Genomic DNA, 17,917 nt, shown 5'->3' on the forward strand with positions numbered 1-17,917 from the left:
AAATTACAGATATACTTTGTCATCTATCATATACGACGGAGATTATAATGTAATTTCTAATGTACAATTATGATGAAGACCATGTCATGTATGTAGTCAAAATGTCTTTTCAAATAATACACAGTACATTGTACCTACTGATTGACTGTTATAATTAACTGTATTTGAGCAATTTCTTGGTACAAGTCCTTCCTTTAAACTCAAAGTCTTCACGAGTTGTCTTTCATAAATTATTTTGTTAACAAGTTTATCCGTGGTTCAAACGCTTTCAAATAATACCCGCCGACAACTTTTTTTCCAAGTTGTGTAGGGGAGGCAACTCCTGTAAGTGCTATGTTTAGCATCTTAAGTTCATTATGGTCCTTACATATACACGGCAAAGTTTTGATAAGCGTAATTGCTAAAGAGGGCGATTAGAACACAAAAAATAAGATATTAATGAATTTTAAAAAAATGTATCAATCACGCTAAAGGATTTGCGGAATGATGAATCTGTTAGTGGCACGTGGCATATGCCACGTGTGAGAAATCTACGTAACTACTGTAAACAAACACGTTGACTTCTGTTTTAAAACTTCTAATCTTAGTTATTGATGAAGATACTTGTAATACTATCAATTTAATAAATCGATTGTTATCATAAACTACTTTGATGCTTCTATATTGAACAATTAAGTCAATATTAAGATAAAAAGATTTCAAAATGACTTCCACACCAGACCGGAAGGCGAAAAGACGAAAAAACGAAATTTAAGGTTTGTTAATTTTCGTCTTTTCGTTGCGAAAAGACGAAAAGACGAAAATTAAGGTTTGTTAAATTTCGTCTTTTCGGGGCGAAAAGACGAAAAGACGAAAAGATGAAAATTAAGGTTTGTTAATTTTCGTCTTTTCGGGGCGAAAAGACGAAAAAACGAAAATTAAGGTTTGTTAAATTTCGTCTTTTCGGGGAGAAAACACCCTATAACTATGGAGAAAACATTACAAACACCATCTAACTATGGAGAAAACATTACCAATCCCCTCTAACTATGGAGAAAACATTACCAATCCCCTCTAACTATGGAGAAAACATTACCAACACCCTCTAACTATGGAGAAAACATTACCAATCCCCTCTAACTACGGAGAAAACATTACCAACACCCTCTAACTATGGAGAAAACATTACCAACCACCTCTAACTATGGAGAAAACATTACCAATCCCCTCTAACTATGGAGAAAACATTACCAATCCCCTCTAACTATGGAGAAAACATTACCAATCCCCTCTAACTATGGAGAAAACATTGCCAACCACCTATAACTATGGATAAAACATTACCAACACCCTCTAACTATGGAGAAAACATTGCCAACCACCTATAACTATGGAGAAAACATTACCAACCACCTATAACTATGGAGAAAACATTACCAACCACCTATAACTATGGAGAAAACATTACAAACCACCTCTAACTATGGAGAAAACATTACCAATCCCCTCTAACTATGGAGAAAACATTACAAACACCTATAACCTAACCCTCTAACTATGGAGAAAACATTACCAATCCCCTCTAACTATGGAGAAAACATTACCAATCCCCTCTAACTATGGAGAAAACATTACCAAACACCCTATAACTATGGAGAAAACATTACCAATCCCCTCTAACTATGGAGAAAACATTACCAACCACCTCTAACTATGGAGAAAACATTACCAACCACCTCTAACTATGGAGAAAACATTACCAACCACCTATAACTATGGAGAAAACATTACCAACACCCTCTAACTATGGAGAAAACATTACCAACCCCCTCTAACTATGGAGAAAACATTACCAACACCCTCTAACTATGGAGAAAACATTACCAATCCCCTCTAACTATGGAGAAAACATTACCAAACACCCTCTAACTATGGAGAAAACATTACAAACACCCTATAACTATGGAGAAAACATTACCAACACCCTCTAACTATGGAGAAAACATTACCAACCACCTCTAACTATGGAGAAAACATTACCAACCACCTCTAACTATGGAGAAAACATTACCAACCACCTCTAACTATGGAGAAAACATTACCAACCACCTCTAACTATGGAGAAAACATTACCAATCCCCTCTAACTATGGAGAAAACATTACCAATCCCCTCTAACTATGGAGAAAACATTACCAATCCCCTCTAACTATGGAGAAAAACATTACCAATCCCCTCTAACTATGGAGAAAACATTACAAACACCCTCTAACTATGGAGAAAACATTACCAATCCCCTCTAACTACGGAGAAAACATTACCAACCACCTATAACTATGGAGAAAACATTACCAATCCCCTCTAACTATGGAGAAAACATTACCAACCCCCTCTAACTATGGAGAAAACATTACCAATCCCCTCTAACTATGGAGAAAACATTACCAACCCCCTTAACTATGGAGAAAAATTACAACCCCTTAACTATGGAGAAAACATTACCAACCCCTCTAACTATGGAGAAAACATTACAAACACCATCTAACTATGAAGAAAACATTACCAATCCCCTCTAACTATGGAGAAAACATTACCAACCACCTACTAACTATGGAGAAAACATTACCAATCCCCTCTAACTATGGAGAAAACATTACCAATCCCCTCTAACTATGGAGAAAACATTACCAATCCCCTCTAACTATGGAGAAAACATTACCAAACACCTCTAACTATGGAGAAAACATTACCAACCACCTCTAACTATGGAGAAAACATTACCAACCACCTATAACTATGGAGAAAACATTACCAACCACCCATAACTATGGAGAAAACATTACAAACACCATCTAACTATGGAGAAAACATTACCAACCACCTCTAACTATGGAGAAAACATTACCAATCCCCTCTAACTATGGAGAAAACATTACAAACACCCTATAACTATGGAGAAAACATTACCAATCCCCTCTAACTATGGAGAAAACATTACCAATCCCCTCTAACTATGGAGAAAACATTACAAACACCCTATAACTATGGAGAAAACATTACCAATCCCCTCTAACTATGGAGAAAACATTACAAACACCCTCTAACTATGGAGAAAACATTACCAATCCCCTCTAACTATGGAGAAAACATTACCAATCCCCTCTAACTATGGAGAAAACATTACCAATCCCCTATAACTATGGAGAAAACATTACCAATCCCCTCTAACTATGGAGAAAACATTACCAATCCCCTCTAACTATGGAGAAAACATTACCAATCCCCTCTAACTATGGAGAAAACATTACCAATCCCCTCTAACTATGGAGAAAACATTACCAATCCCCTCTAACTATGGAGAAAACATTACCAATCCCCTCTAACTATGGAGAAAACATTACAAACACCCTATAACTATGGAGAAAACATTACAAACACCCTATAACTATGGAGAAAACATTACCAATCCCCTCTAACTATGGAGAAAACATTACAAACCACCTATAACTATGGAGAAAACATTACAAACACCCTCTAACTATGGAGAAAACATTACAAACACCCTCTAACTATGGAGAAAACATTACCAACACCCTCTAACTATGGAGAAAACATTACCAATCCCCTCTAACTATGGAGAAAACATTACCAATCCCCTCTAACTATGGAGAAAACATTACCAATCCCCTCTAACTATGGAGAAAACATTACCAATCCCCTCTAACTATGGAGAAAACATTACAAACACCCTATAACTATGGAGAAAACATTACCAATCCCCTCTAACTACGGAGAAAACATTACCAATCCCCTCTAACTACGGAGAAAACATTACCAACCACCTATAACTATGGAGAAAACATTACAAACACCCTATAACTATGGAGAAAACATTACCAATCCCCTCTAACTATGGAGAAAACATTACCAATCCCCTCTAACTATGGAGAAAACATTACCAATCCCCTCTAACTATGGAGAAAACATTACCAATCCCCTCTAACTATGGAGAAAACATTACCAACCCCCTCTAACTATGGAGAAAACATTACCAAACACCCTCTAGAAGAAACATTACAAACAACTAACTATGGAGAAAACATTACCAATCCCCTCTAACTATGGAGAAAACATTACCAATCCCCTCTAACTATGGAGAAAACATTACCAACACCCTCTAACTATGGAGAAAACATTACCAATCCCCTCTAACTATGGAGAAAACATTACCAATCCCCTCTAACTATGGAGAAAACATTACAAACACCCTCTAACTATGGAGAAAACATTACCAACCCCCTCTAACTATGGAGAAAACATTACCAACCCCCTCTAACTATGGAGAAAACATTACCAACCACCTATAACTATGGAGAAAACATTACAAACACCCTATAACTATGGAGAAAACATTACCAACCACCTCTAACTATGGAGAAAACATCACAAACACCCTATAACTATGGAGAAAACATTACCAATCCCCTCTAACTATGGAGAAAACATTACCAACCACCTATAACTATGGAGAAAACATTACAAACCACCTATAACTATGGAGAAAGCATTACCAACCACCTCTAACTACGGAGAAAACATTACAAACCACCTCTAACTACGGAGAAAACATTACAAACACCCTCTAACTATGGAGAAAACATTACCAACCACCTCTAACTATGGAGAAAACATTACCAACCACCTATAACTATGGAGAAAACATTATAAACACCCTATAACTATGGAGAAAACATTACAAACACCATATAACTATGGAGAAAACATTACCAACCCCCTCTAACTATGGAGAAAACATTACCAATCCCCTCTAACTATGGAGAAAACATTACCAATCCCCTCTAACTATGGAGAAAACATTACCAACACCCTCTAACTATGGAGAAAACATCACAAACACCCTATAACTATGGAGAAAACATTACCAACACCCTCTTACTATGGAGAAAACATTACCAACACCCTCTAACTATGGAGAAAACATTACCAACCCCTATAACTATGGAGAAAACATGAAAAAAACCTTGTCTGTATCTCTAGAAGTTTCTATACAAATTTTACATTATGTACTCTTTCCCCCCCAAAAAAAAGCTGGTATTCGTAATTTGGACAATGGTCATTCCTAACTATAATTTTAGATTGAAGTTGTTGCATTCGTTTAATCAATTTCGAGAAAGAATACACTATAATTTGATTTTCATGCTGACATGTATTGGTTATTTTTATCCTATCGTTAAATTATTTTCAACACTAATTTTTCGTAACAAACGTCAATATAGATAGAATTCTAGTTAGCCAGTATGTGCTGGTACATTTACATGCATGTACTTTTAGTATTTCTTTCTTTCTTGTTGGGTTTTTGAAGCTTTATCTTATCTCAAACAAACTATTGTTACTTGGAATAAACAGTAAGTTTCAGAACTGTTTTGAAATCTTCCAAAGTTTAAATACCACACTTCAAAATTATGCATGTATTATTTGAAAGATTAAAATAGATATGTACAGCAACACTTTGTTTTATTTAAACCCCTCAAAGAACCAGTGATTTTTGTTTACGTTGTTTATTGTATACTACTGATTAGAATTGGTTCTTTTAGTGATAAATATTTACAGTTTATAATTCTGTCAGATCGTACATTTTACCAGGAACTGTATACCGGGGTATTGTTGTTTATGTTTTGAAGAAAATACAGTAAGTAACATCGAGATTTGGTTTTCCGGGTACCTCCCACGTTTATACAACCTTAAGAATAATGATAAATACATTATAATGCCGGCATACTGTTTGAAGACAATACAAACATTTCATTTACTGTATAGTTGGTTATTTTCAAATTTCGCGATATGGCTATAAGTGTGTAAAAACCATCATCTTGTCAATGAATTACGGTTCAAATTTTCGCGATAAGAATTGTCCCGCAAAATCGCGAAAACATCATCTCCGGGAAATTAACCGACTATGTGCTATATTTTTGGTGTTTTTTTCCTTGATAATCCACTTTTCTACTACACCCATACCGTAATGCGGGGAAAGTAACACCCTATTAATGATTTAGACAAAGTGAAATAAAAGGTCTATGACAAAATGTTATGAAATATTAACGTGTTAAAGACAATTACAAACAATCAAATACAAAATGTGTATCATAGACAACGTAGTATGTAAAGGAATACAATAATAGTAGTTCAATATATATATATATTTTTCATTATCGTGCAATATAAATCAGTAATACTGCAATAAACAAATAAATAAACAAATAAATAAACAATAAATGTGCTTTATTTTCGTTTTACGACTGATGAAAACCAGATCTTCGATGATTCTCTACCTCCAGTTCACCGCAACTTGCTGTACTAAAGAAATGTATGATTATTGTCATATTGGTATACTGGAGATACTACAATAAAAAGCAGTAACCATCAAAATCATGACAGGGTTAAACCCAGCATATAATTTTTATACCAGTCAGACTGGTAAAATCCGTGTAACGTTTACTTGTGGTTCATATTTACATATACGAATTCGTCCTTGTTTCATATTAAATGGAATATGTCTATGTTGTAGATAGATCTCTCTTGATTTTCCATATTGCTTGATTGGTTAATCTATTTTCGTTATTGAATACCAATACCTATCGAAGTATTATCATATCAAAATTTCCAGGTCGGTAACGCCATTATTCAATAAAACAAATGAAGTGTGTAATGGTATAGCGTAACTGGTACTTCCTTGTACTTAAATTGGCAGATGATCGTGGGTTTCAGCTCAAATCTGAAAACAAATTTCCTTCGGAGTTACCCCGCTGAAATATGTGAAAATCAGAAAATCTTGTATAACTATAAAACCGTCTCAATGTTCCTCCATATCGTAATTAAATCGTCAGCTGGCAACATGTGTAATGTTAATAATTTAGTCGCTGTTTGCCTGTTTGTTCTTAAAGGTACAGTATGTAAAACAAAATGTGAAACAACCAATCACTAATGTCAAGAAAGTATCAAATTTCTAAACAATATCAACTATCCATTCTAGTGTGTATATTTTACGTGTGTGGTTTGACTTAGTATATTTTTCTAAATTAAGTCTAATCACTTACAAGCTTACAACGTGAACGGCATATATGTTTAATGTTTTGTACGCACTGGAGATAATTGCGAAAATGTTTATTAAAATAGTCAAGTTTATCGAAATAATTTCCTAAATACATATCATTGTTTATTCTGTGTCAAATTTCGGTTTAATTCGCCTCCAATTACCCTATTGAATATCAACATTACTGACGAGGCAATGCGACTAATTTCTAACTCACTATTTCATAGTTTTATCCATGAGTGTATAGCCATCTTTCTTTAGGTCAAAATATCTCGTTATAAAACACTCTCGTTTAAAGGGCCACTACCTTTCCGAAACGGCTTTTAATTTTTAAAATAAGAATGTAAAACGAGATCAATAATTTTGTAGAGTCGCATAAGATATTAACTATACGTTTACTAGCACACTTATCATCACCTGCAGAACTGTTTAATTAGAATAAATAAAATGTTAATTTTCATAACGCGGGTCGTTTGATGTTTCCCGCCGTCGTCCTAAATGCCGCGCGGTAGTTGACTATCACTGCTCCAGACAGCAAAACAGCGACATGAATCTCCACTGTTATCGTACATTAGACAGGAAATTTTGCATATGTTTGGTGTTGTAACCTCATCTTAAGCCATCGATATATATTTTCTTTTGTTATTAATGTTTTTAAGAAACCTTTAAATTTTGCTCCGGAAAGGTAGTGGGCCTTTAAAGCCGTGACGTGAACTCGCCGAATAAAAGGATGAATTATAAAGTGCCTTGGTAAATCCATGTTTATTTCCCTTTCTGTAGCGACTTGTTAGTACCGTTTGTCACCTTGTAGATTTTCACATTTGCCTCCGTCCGCGTTTGTTTTACCCTACCGACCACGACAGGGAAATAATACCCACCTCCGTACATCAAATTCCGGGTAGTTCTACTATACATTGTTTGTTAAAGCGGAATCCCACGTGGGTAGATAGGGTAGTACATTATTTGGACATACTCGTTATCTTATCGGCTATACACTATCAATCTTTAAATGATGTTAATGAGGGTATGTGTACTGTCCCCATTTAACCTAGTTACAAAGCGGAATCCCACGTGGGTAGATAGGATAGTACATTATGTGGACATACTCGTTATCTTATTGGCTATATACACTGTCATTCTTTAAATGATGTTAATGAGGGTATGTGTACTGTCCCCATTTGAACTGGTTACAGTGCATATCATAAACGTATTAAACCTTTTAAGGGTGCATTTACTGTTAAATGTCTGTATTTCTTTGTTATCGAGCAGATTTCTGTAGTGGGCACAGTGCACTGGTGTTATTTGACTACTAGGTTTCTAGGTCTTCTAAGACCCATACGAAGCACAAGCCTTTTCTACGGGATTTCCAGCTTTCCTTTACAACCAAATTATGGAACATTCCCAAATCCTTATTGCTATAAAAAGAGCACGAAGAAAAAATAAATAATAACCTTAACGATCTCCTTTTTACGTGGCCTTGATATGTAGATTTTATATGGTTTTATTTCATCAGTCATTTGTCTTCTGACAAATAATAAACTTTGATTAAGATCTTTAATGTCATTGTTTTAAACAAAAGCAACAGTGTGCTTAAATCTTTGTTTTTTGCAGGGTTAGTTTGTGTACAGACGGCAGACTGTGAAGGAAAGGAGTACAACCCAAGTAACGCTTTCTGTTGTGGATCAACGATTCACGATCATATAAAAGACGGAAAGCAGTGGGATTGTTGTGAGGGTGTGTACCAGGAAAATAAACATTACCCTATTTTAATTAGCCGATTATTCACAATTCTTTTTTCCTGTGCAATTGCAGTAATATTTAGTGTTAATCATCGATTTTGCTTGGTACGTTGTGTCATTTTGAAGTCAAAGTTCCAGTTTTTTGCACTGTTAGTACGAGATAATTTACGTTTGCATTCATATAATACATATATTAATATTTGTAAATGAATACTGTACAAAAGTAAATTCAATTTGCAAAATGAAATTATCACAGGGCTTCAGTTAACTTACTGGGAATAATTTACAGGTGCAAACAGGCCATATTCGAACAGTACAGCGATTTGTTGTGGCTCCCAAATACGGACGAAAGAGAGATTTCTGGGATGTTGTCGTGGGAGGTTTTACAGCTCAAACAGGAAGACATGCTGTGAAGACTCTGGAAAATTGTTACGCATAAATGGTTTGTAATATAATTGATATAGTGTAAATTAGTCTGATGCCAGTAAAAACGTAAAATAAAACGTACATTGCATGTTTAGAATAACAAATACATAATATACATTTGTACTTCTTTTATGTAATTTAGTCCATAATTTTCAAGAAAATCAGGCTCGATTGTGAAACTTACGTGCTATTAGCATTTTAAAAATACACAGGAAACAAACATTTTGGGTATCATATATCTCCCAAACAAAAAATCCTAAGAGATGCTAAACCGATTATGGTCAAATATATTCAAACTTTGAATTAATTTCACTTCTTTTTTTGGTCGGTTCACATACAAACGGAAACAATAAGTATTATCATTATATGCATATATGACAATAATTTGAAGCTAAATTTCAGGTAAAATAGTGAACATACGTGAATTTGTGTTCTATATGTCTTGATGAAATGGCGGATTGCCATGAAAATGTGACAATTTTTTGCCCACGCCGTTGAAATTACTTCTTTGTCTATGTAACAAATGATTAGATGAAAAGATTGAGAATTTAATACAGTTGAGTGAAATTGAACTAAAATAGAACCTGTGTACTAAATAATTTATACATGTAGCCAGATTTTGTGTTCTAGTCAATAACAGAAATAAAAATGATGTCATTTTATTTTTTCTGTAATAAATGTTTTTTTTTTTGTGGTTACAGGTAGACGTCAATGTTGCGGTGCTAACACGTTTAATACGGCCCGTCAACTTTGTTGTGGAGATGCTCATGTTCTCTTTGTTCGCGAGAAGAACACCCATTGCTGTGGGAACAACAGATACAATGATATTACTCACTACTGTAATGAGAACGACAATCCCGTCCGCAAAGGATTCAAACGATGTCGAAATCTGGAGTACAACCCGTTATCCGAGATCTGCTGTGATGAAGGCGTATTCGACATGAACCTTAAATATCCAATATGTTGCCATAGCAACATAATTTTTCCTTCTTTAAATACTCATTACTGTCTGGGAAACACTGTCCTTAAAAACAACGAAACCATTTGTGATAAAAGTAAGCTCTGCTCTATTAAACTGTATTAAAAAGTGTTATAATGCTTTATAAATTTTAAAATTAAAGGAGAGGTTAACATTTCCACAAATCAACATAGATATTCTCTTGATATCTTGGATGGCTGCAACAACACTTCTTTTCTAACTTCTCCCTTCCCAATAATAACTGTTTTATAAACTCTTCCTGATGCCCGTATTGCAATTTGGATACTAGGTCCACCGACCTCAGATCTTATTCATTCGAAATAGGAGCAGACGATTTAGTATTTTTGTTTCTGTTACAAAAGTTATTTTACACCATTGAAAAGCCCCGAAAAATTGCATGACAGTCTGCCCTATATGGAATAAAGTGCACCAAAAGCAAAATGAATTATTTTATATGCAGTTTAAAAGATATTAAAGGATAAAAAAAAAAACATTTCCTACATTACAGCCAAAATCATGCGGAAGTCTCCGAAGCAGAACCAGTGTTGTGGCAAAGCTCCATTTGACAATACGACAGAACAATGCTCTAACGGTAAAGTTGTGCCGTTGACGAATACCGCACTTTGTGGTGGGAAGCCTATGGACACAAAGAAGGACCTATGCTGTGACAATGTAAATCTGTTCAAAAACGGAAAGAAAAGAAGAAAATGTTGTGGAGGGCGTCCAATCAAACGGTCCTGCAAATGCTGCCCACAATTCAAAAGACGCAATAAGTGGTTAGTATATCTGTATACATCTGTATATCTGGGATTCATTCCATCACTAACCTTTCATTCCTAATTCGCGAGTACTTAGCCAAGTTGCGGAAGGATATTACATTTCCTCGAGAACACTCGTTTTCTTCACAATCCAAACCACTAAATATTCTTGAATGCAAACATTTGCAGGAAGTATTTGGTATGTTTGAGTAATTTTACACAATTTTGATAAAAATGAAAATAAACTTTATTTCTTTTACATCGATTACGAAACAAGTTATACATCTTATGCAAATCACTCTCGATGGGCCGGATGTAAGCTCGCGAGGGGTCTTAGTGGGGAGGAAACCGGAGTGCCCAGAGTAAACCCACGTGATCGAGAAGGTGACCCCTAACCCTTTCACGTCCGTGTCGGGGATCGAACCCCGGCCGGCTAGGTGAAAGGTGAGCGGTTTTAACCACTACACCACCCGATCACCCATAATTTTAATAATTCTCTCCTATCCACAACATAAGATAAAATATCGTTTTAACAGTTGTAGAAACAAAACAAAGCGAATACAGAAAACAATAAAATGTCAACCTGGACGAAAGTGGTCTACAATTTCAGAACTGGTAGACGGACAAGGATGCTTGAAACAAGGTAATTATAAAATTGAAAATAAAAAAAAAATGAAAAAAAAACAAAAAAAAATGAAAAAAAAACACAGAAAAAAACAACAAAACAAGCAAACAAATATGATAAATATTTCAAGTAAACATTAAGTTATACTGTAAATCTTATTATCTTAAGGATTATTGTTGATTTCGCAAGATATATTTGTTAATACGGGTTGGGATTATTTTCTGATCGGTGCTGAAAATTTCATATCTTTTGTACCTATTCAATATGTGCCTAAGATATCAGAAAACCTTACTGGATGAAGAGGATAAGTGAAATATCTGTGTGCATGTAGCAGCGATACAAATATGAATATGCCATGTTTAATGTAACACAATGCATATATACATTTCGCCTGTATTTTCTTGCTTGGTTCAGTAGTTTCGCGAGCAGAATGTTAAATGGTAATGAAATGTTCCGGTAGTATAATATACAGTAATTCTGAATTTCGCTATCCAAGAAAACAACGTAAACTTTTATATTGTACCAAACACTTCATAACAAGGGACCGTTCGGGTAGGCATGAGAAGTCAATTATATTGTACCAAACACTTCATAACAAGGGACCGTTCGGGTAGGCATGATATGTCAATTATATTGTACCAAACACTTCATAACAAGGGACCGTTCGGGTAGGCATGAGAAGTCAATTATATTGTACCAAACACTTCATAACAAGGGACCGTTCGGGTAGGCATGGTATGTCAATTATATTGTACCAAACACTTCATAACAAGGGACCGTTCGGGTAGGCATGGTATGTCAATTATATTGTACCAAACACTTCATAACAAGGGACCGTTCGGGTAGGCATGAGAAGTCAATTATATTGTACCAAACACTTCATAACAAGGGACCGTTCGGGTAGGCATGAGAAGTCAATTATATTGTACCAAACACTTCATAACAAGGGACCGTTCGGGTAGGCATGAGAAGTCAATTATATTGTACCAAACACTTCATAACAAGGGACCGTTCGGGTAGGCATGAGAAGTCAATTATATTGTACCAAAACACTTCATAACAAGGGACCGTTCGGGTAGGCATGAGAAGTCAATTATATTGTACCAAACACTTCATAACAAGGGACCGTTCGGGTAGGCATGAGAAGTCAATTATATTGTACCAAACACTTCATAACAAGGGACCGTTCGGGTAGGCATGAGAAGTCAATTATATTGTACCAAACACTTCATAACACGGGACCGTTCGGGTAGGCATGAGAAGTCAAAGTACATAATACATTGTAGTAGGTAGCTTCTGCACCTAATTAGCTCTCAGTAAAAAGACAGCAACAGGCGACCGATTTGCCCTTCACAGTATAATTTTGAGTTTACTTGAGTGGGAAAGCACTATTACGGTGGGGACTGTCGTTATTACAATGACACGCATAATATTACTATCCATGTCATCCTTATGTAATGGTTAAAGGGACATTTTACAATATAAAACAAAACACATGTCACAGTATCTAACGAATTAGATTTGAGTGGATTTATTTTTTCTGAATCAGTAGGGTAAACAATTTCATTCCAATGTTCAGCATATGGTTCGATTCTTTTAAAATCTCGTTGTGTTCTTCTAATGCAATGTTTGTTTTTTAGCTTATACTGTTGAACATCGAATTTCAACATGGTTTTTCCCATTAAGGCCCATCCCTTTGTTGTCTAGGAATATCACCAGGAGTATTTGTTTATATTTTCAGCCATTTTTGTGAAGAAACTGAAGACAAAAAATTTATACCGAAAGAAGAAACATCTTTTTGGAAGAAAGGAAAAGACTGTCTGGAAATTGGACAAATCAACATGCAGTTTCATTAAAAAGAAGGAATTCGTAATTGTAAGGAAATCAGCCGGAGATGACTTATATGTAATAAAAAAGGATCGGAAAAATTTGACAAAACTTAAGAATATTAAAAAGAATTGTGGGATGTCTTCATAAAATTAGATTCAGGATAGCAGGAGTTATTTGCTCTTGTGAGTAGGTATTGACAGTTACGCCATTTTTTGCACACTAAAAGAACGTAATTTTCACGGCTTTCGATGGGAACGTAATTTTCTCGATTTCGGAAAAGGCGTAATTTTCTAGATATCCGAAATGAAATGGACGTCACTTTCTCGATATACTGAAAGTAATGACACGTACATTTGTGTCTATGATACAATAATTTGTTCAAAATTAAAGATACTAAATGCATTTAACGTATTAAAAAGATTAAATACGTATTGAAATTCATTCAAATTGTTATCAATAGGCAGCTTGTTTGATGTAGTCATTCGTTTACCGATATATATATAATCACCAGCATCATCGTATTCATTACCACTACATTGACTTGAACAAATGTAAGGTGGTACTAAAGTAACACCGATAATGTTAAAATGAAATTAGGATAACAGTATGTTCTGTTTTTACACAAATACTGCTAGAGATCGTTTGAATGAACTAGGCGGTCTAAATTGGGGTCCGAAAAGGACAGGAATATTTCGCCTGCCCAACCGTTTATGTACCATCGCTTGTTTTCCTTTTCTCTTATAGTTAACCCATACACTTGTTTCAAAAGGGTCGAACCTGTCTACAAAGACCACCCAAGGGACAAAAAATAGTCTGATGGTTTACTTGCAATAATTAGGAATACTGCATTTACTTTTAAATGAGTTTAAAACTATTTCATAAAAACAAATCTGAAGTTTGGTTTTGTGACATTTGGTATTTGTAAGATTACATAGTATGCATTTCTTGAATGATGAGTGCTTAGGGAAGTCATTAGTGAAGTGATGCTATGTTTACATGCATTATGTTTTACATTCCATGTGTACTAATATTTATAAAATTGTAATAATGCAGTTTAGCTTAAACCTATTATAACCTTTTCCATACGAAGTTATGAACGGTAAACAGAGGAATACTAAAATCTGAAAAGCGTGTCGAAGGTTTAACCATAACTTGCAATTCAAATCCCTAATCCGTCATATCCACATATGGCAAAGTATTCATTTATTTATTTATTTTCATGTCACCATAGAGAAAATTACTAACTGTTAATCCCTATTTTACAAGAAGCCATCGAGTGTAAATGTAATTTAATATAGCCCAAAACAACAAGACAACGTTATTCAAAAGATTGAAAAGAAATGGAAACGGCTTGGGTTCTGAGGATGACAGTCAAGTGTTTCAAGCGATTGTAAACACAGTAATTAGAATTGAACCGGATGCAATGTTTTTGTACTTGTTGGTCTTACTTAAAATATTTAAAGCACATTCAGTACCGAGAGGTGCGTCTTACTAACATTCTTCTGATGTCATATCAGTATCGGGTGTTTTAAGAATTTCTGCTAACGTGAGGGAATTAGTCACTTTAAATGGTTATCGGGTTAAATGAACATTAAACATCGTTGGAGCTGATTTCATGTATATCATTTTGGCAAGATTCATCGATCAAAACTAGCAAATATCTTAATAGGTGCTATGCATCAATTGTTTCTGGTGAATTAGACGTTGATATATATATATCCTAAAATACGTATTATAGTAATTGTATAAACTAGTACATGTACATGTATTTGATTTCTATAAAGCTGAATAAAATTCTTCAAAATTATTGGATTGTTTGACCTATATTTCTATGGGAAGCGTCATTGATGATTCCGTATCGCTTACTCTTACCAAACGCCTGGTTCCATTATCCTCATACTTTTTATCGTGTGAATTCATGTTTTTTTTTTATTGAAGTTGGATTGCAGTTATATCACTTTGTCAACATCAGCGCTTTTTTTGCAATATTAGTGTCCTTGAATTATGTCTAATCGTCATTATTCATGATAGTTTCATTCAAGTCTTATTTAGATATTATTTAAGGGTGAGTGAATTAACACTATTTTATAACTGATGTAATAGTTGTACCTTTTACATGTAAAACGATATTACAATTAATTGAATCATTCAACAATAAATATGCCGCATTATGTGAATATGGGTATAATATAGATGTAATATATGTATGGATATATGATCCAATGATTTATCACATAATCCGCCTGATATCCATCGATGTCATTTTACCAATATACATTCGAACTAAGTAAATATTTGAAGAAATATGCTGCGAAGTTTACAGTTATAACAAAATGAGGGGCTGTTAATCCCTTTATCATCACTTAACATAAGTGGTGTTGTATTTTTAATAGCGTTATGGTGACTAATGCAGTGGCCTGATATCTTTTAAATGGTAAAAATAAACAAAAAGTGGATCTCCTCATAGAAAATGGTGAGATGTCGGACCTTTCATCATAACTCATCATAAACATCCTGTTTTGTTATGTCATTTCCCATCATACTGGATCATGGTTGACGTACTTCAGATATTCTGACGGTATGGGTTTTCATCATTTATAAAATAAAATTACGTATATGCAATCATACATTTTCTATAATTATATGTGAGCACAGTTTTAAAGTTCTTATTCTAAGCATTCTAATTTCTCATTTCTAATTCCACAATTTTGTTTTGAAAATGAGAGTTTACATTGTATATTAAGATTTGGCACGAAAATAAATTTTATTCTATTATTGTTATGTTCTAGTTGAAAAAATGTATCTAAATATGTCAAATAGCTATATTGTCATAGTTAATTTTTCATTCCAGTACAAAATACATAATGAGATATTTCAATTGGAAGTCAAACACAAACATACACGTGGGACGCAGATGTAGACTAACCACCAAATTTAAAGTAATTGATACTATTTTCCCAACAGACGTCTAATACTAGGTTATCTCCCTTGGAAACTTGACATTTCTCAGAGAAAAATAATATTCTAGAGACTGAAGACCAATTGTCCCAAGAGGTAATGGTCTGGAGTTGGGAAGTTGGACACCTTAATCACTTGGTCACTACGACCCATTAAAAGCAATGAACAAATGAGATGGGTTCATCGGCAACTTGATAAGATAACATTGACGTAGTGGGTACTGCCTGACAGCTATGAAGTAGCTAAATCTATACAGATATGAGATTGGCACTTTCTTGTTACCCACATTTAGATGGGTTCAAGAATTTCAAAGAAAATATTTTACGTAAGAATGACTCATTATCTTCTAACGTCATACGCTGACCTGGTATAACGATGCTAGGATAGTACATATTCTGTCAATTTGCATATATCTACTAAATTTTTTTGACGATATTAAGATGATATCACATCAATCTATGTTGCAAGAAGAAATAAAGAAAAAGTGAAGTAAAAAATTTGTGATATTAGCCTATTCCCTTATTATCTCTTATACGTAAATGATCACACCATTCGTCAAAACTTTGGATCTTACCTAGAAATAATTTCTGCTCTCGAATTTTTCTCTCGACATTTCATAACGTTTTAGTGAGTATTCTTCTATGTCATTTTGTAAATATATCTATTATCAGTTATGTAGCATTATCATGATGACGTCACATAAAATATTTTAATTTTTCTCTCACAAAATTTATATTTATTTTTGCGTCCAGTATGTCTCTTACATAAATGATCATTCGATTTCGTCAGAACTTTGGATCTCTTTGGATCTTATCTATAAATAATTTTCTTCTCTCAAATGTTATCTTGGTATTCGTTTTAGTGAGCATTCGGGTTCTGAGTTCATCCGGAACTCCGCCTCGGGTAGTTCAGGATGACTTTGGGTTCTGCTCCCCATTGAGACATTTTAGAGTAGATATATGAATGACAGTTACTGCTGCTGCTTTATGTTCAAGCATATTTCACCTGTTGTCAGCATAATGTGCCTGGACAGGGTGACCTGCTCAGCGTCTTTTGAGAAAAAAAAATCACTAAATTACCCCCCCCCCCCTTCCCGGGTACCTCTAGCACAAGGAGACACAACGCGAACATACCTCGTCTATTGAATTCATCTAATATAGGTTATTTAAAAAGCTACAGTAAAATTAATAATACTATCAGTACATATATATTTGTATCCACTCGTAACACGTTACTTTGAACAACATGACATTGACAAAGAAGCTACAGAGAATATAACTGAGTTGTATTTAATTTGAGAATAGGTATTCACTAACTGCTAAAATCAAATGATTTTACCAATACAGTAAAGAATATGTACCTAACAAACCCAGCTATCATTATCAGCTAAAATATGATTATATTTAGAAAATTGGAAAAAATTGTCAATTTTTAGAATTGAAATCACGGACTTTCCATTAATCATGCGAATGGTGTTTCTCGAGTTCTCTCCCTTTATAAGGCCAATCGAAGG

General features: G+C 34.4%; 1 protein-coding gene across 1 annotated transcript; it reads left to right on the top strand.

Moving 5' to 3' along the window:
* The first annotated feature begins 6,884 nt into the window (after positions 1-6,884).
* Positions 6,885-15,204, top strand: LOC138318506 (galaxin-like). The gene is made up of 7 exons (XM_069260932.1): positions 6,885-6,940; positions 8,701-8,823; positions 9,118-9,270; positions 9,956-10,309; positions 10,742-11,009; positions 11,528-11,634; positions 13,358-15,204. The coding sequence occupies exons 1-7, from the start codon at positions 6,892-6,894 to the stop codon at positions 13,591-13,593; spliced, it is 1,290 nt and encodes a 429-aa protein (XP_069117033.1). The 5' UTR covers positions 6,885-6,891; the 3' UTR covers positions 13,594-15,204.
* Positions 15,205-17,917: the final 2,713 nt, after the last annotated feature.

The sequence above is a fragment of the Argopecten irradians genome, chromosome 3 (genome assembly GCF_041381155.1).
Source record: "Argopecten irradians isolate NY chromosome 3, Ai_NY, whole genome shotgun sequence".
Taxonomy (NCBI): Eukaryota; Metazoa; Mollusca; class Bivalvia; order Pectinida; family Pectinidae; genus Argopecten; species Argopecten irradians.

Bases quoted from the DNA above. Each gene is read 5' to 3' on its own strand.
- LOC138318506 (XM_069260932.1), top strand. From the start codon at position 6,892: ATGTGTAATGTTAATAATTTAGTCGCTGTTTGCCTGTTTGTTCTTAAA. The intron at 6,941-8,700 runs GTACAGTATGTA...TGTTTTTTGCAG, and splicing joins TTGCCTGTTTGTTCTTAAAG to GGTTAGTTTGTGTACAGACG. The intron at 10,310-10,741 runs GTAAGCTCTGCT...CCTACATTACAG, and splicing joins CGAAACCATTTGTGATAAAA to CCAAAATCATGCGGAAGTCT.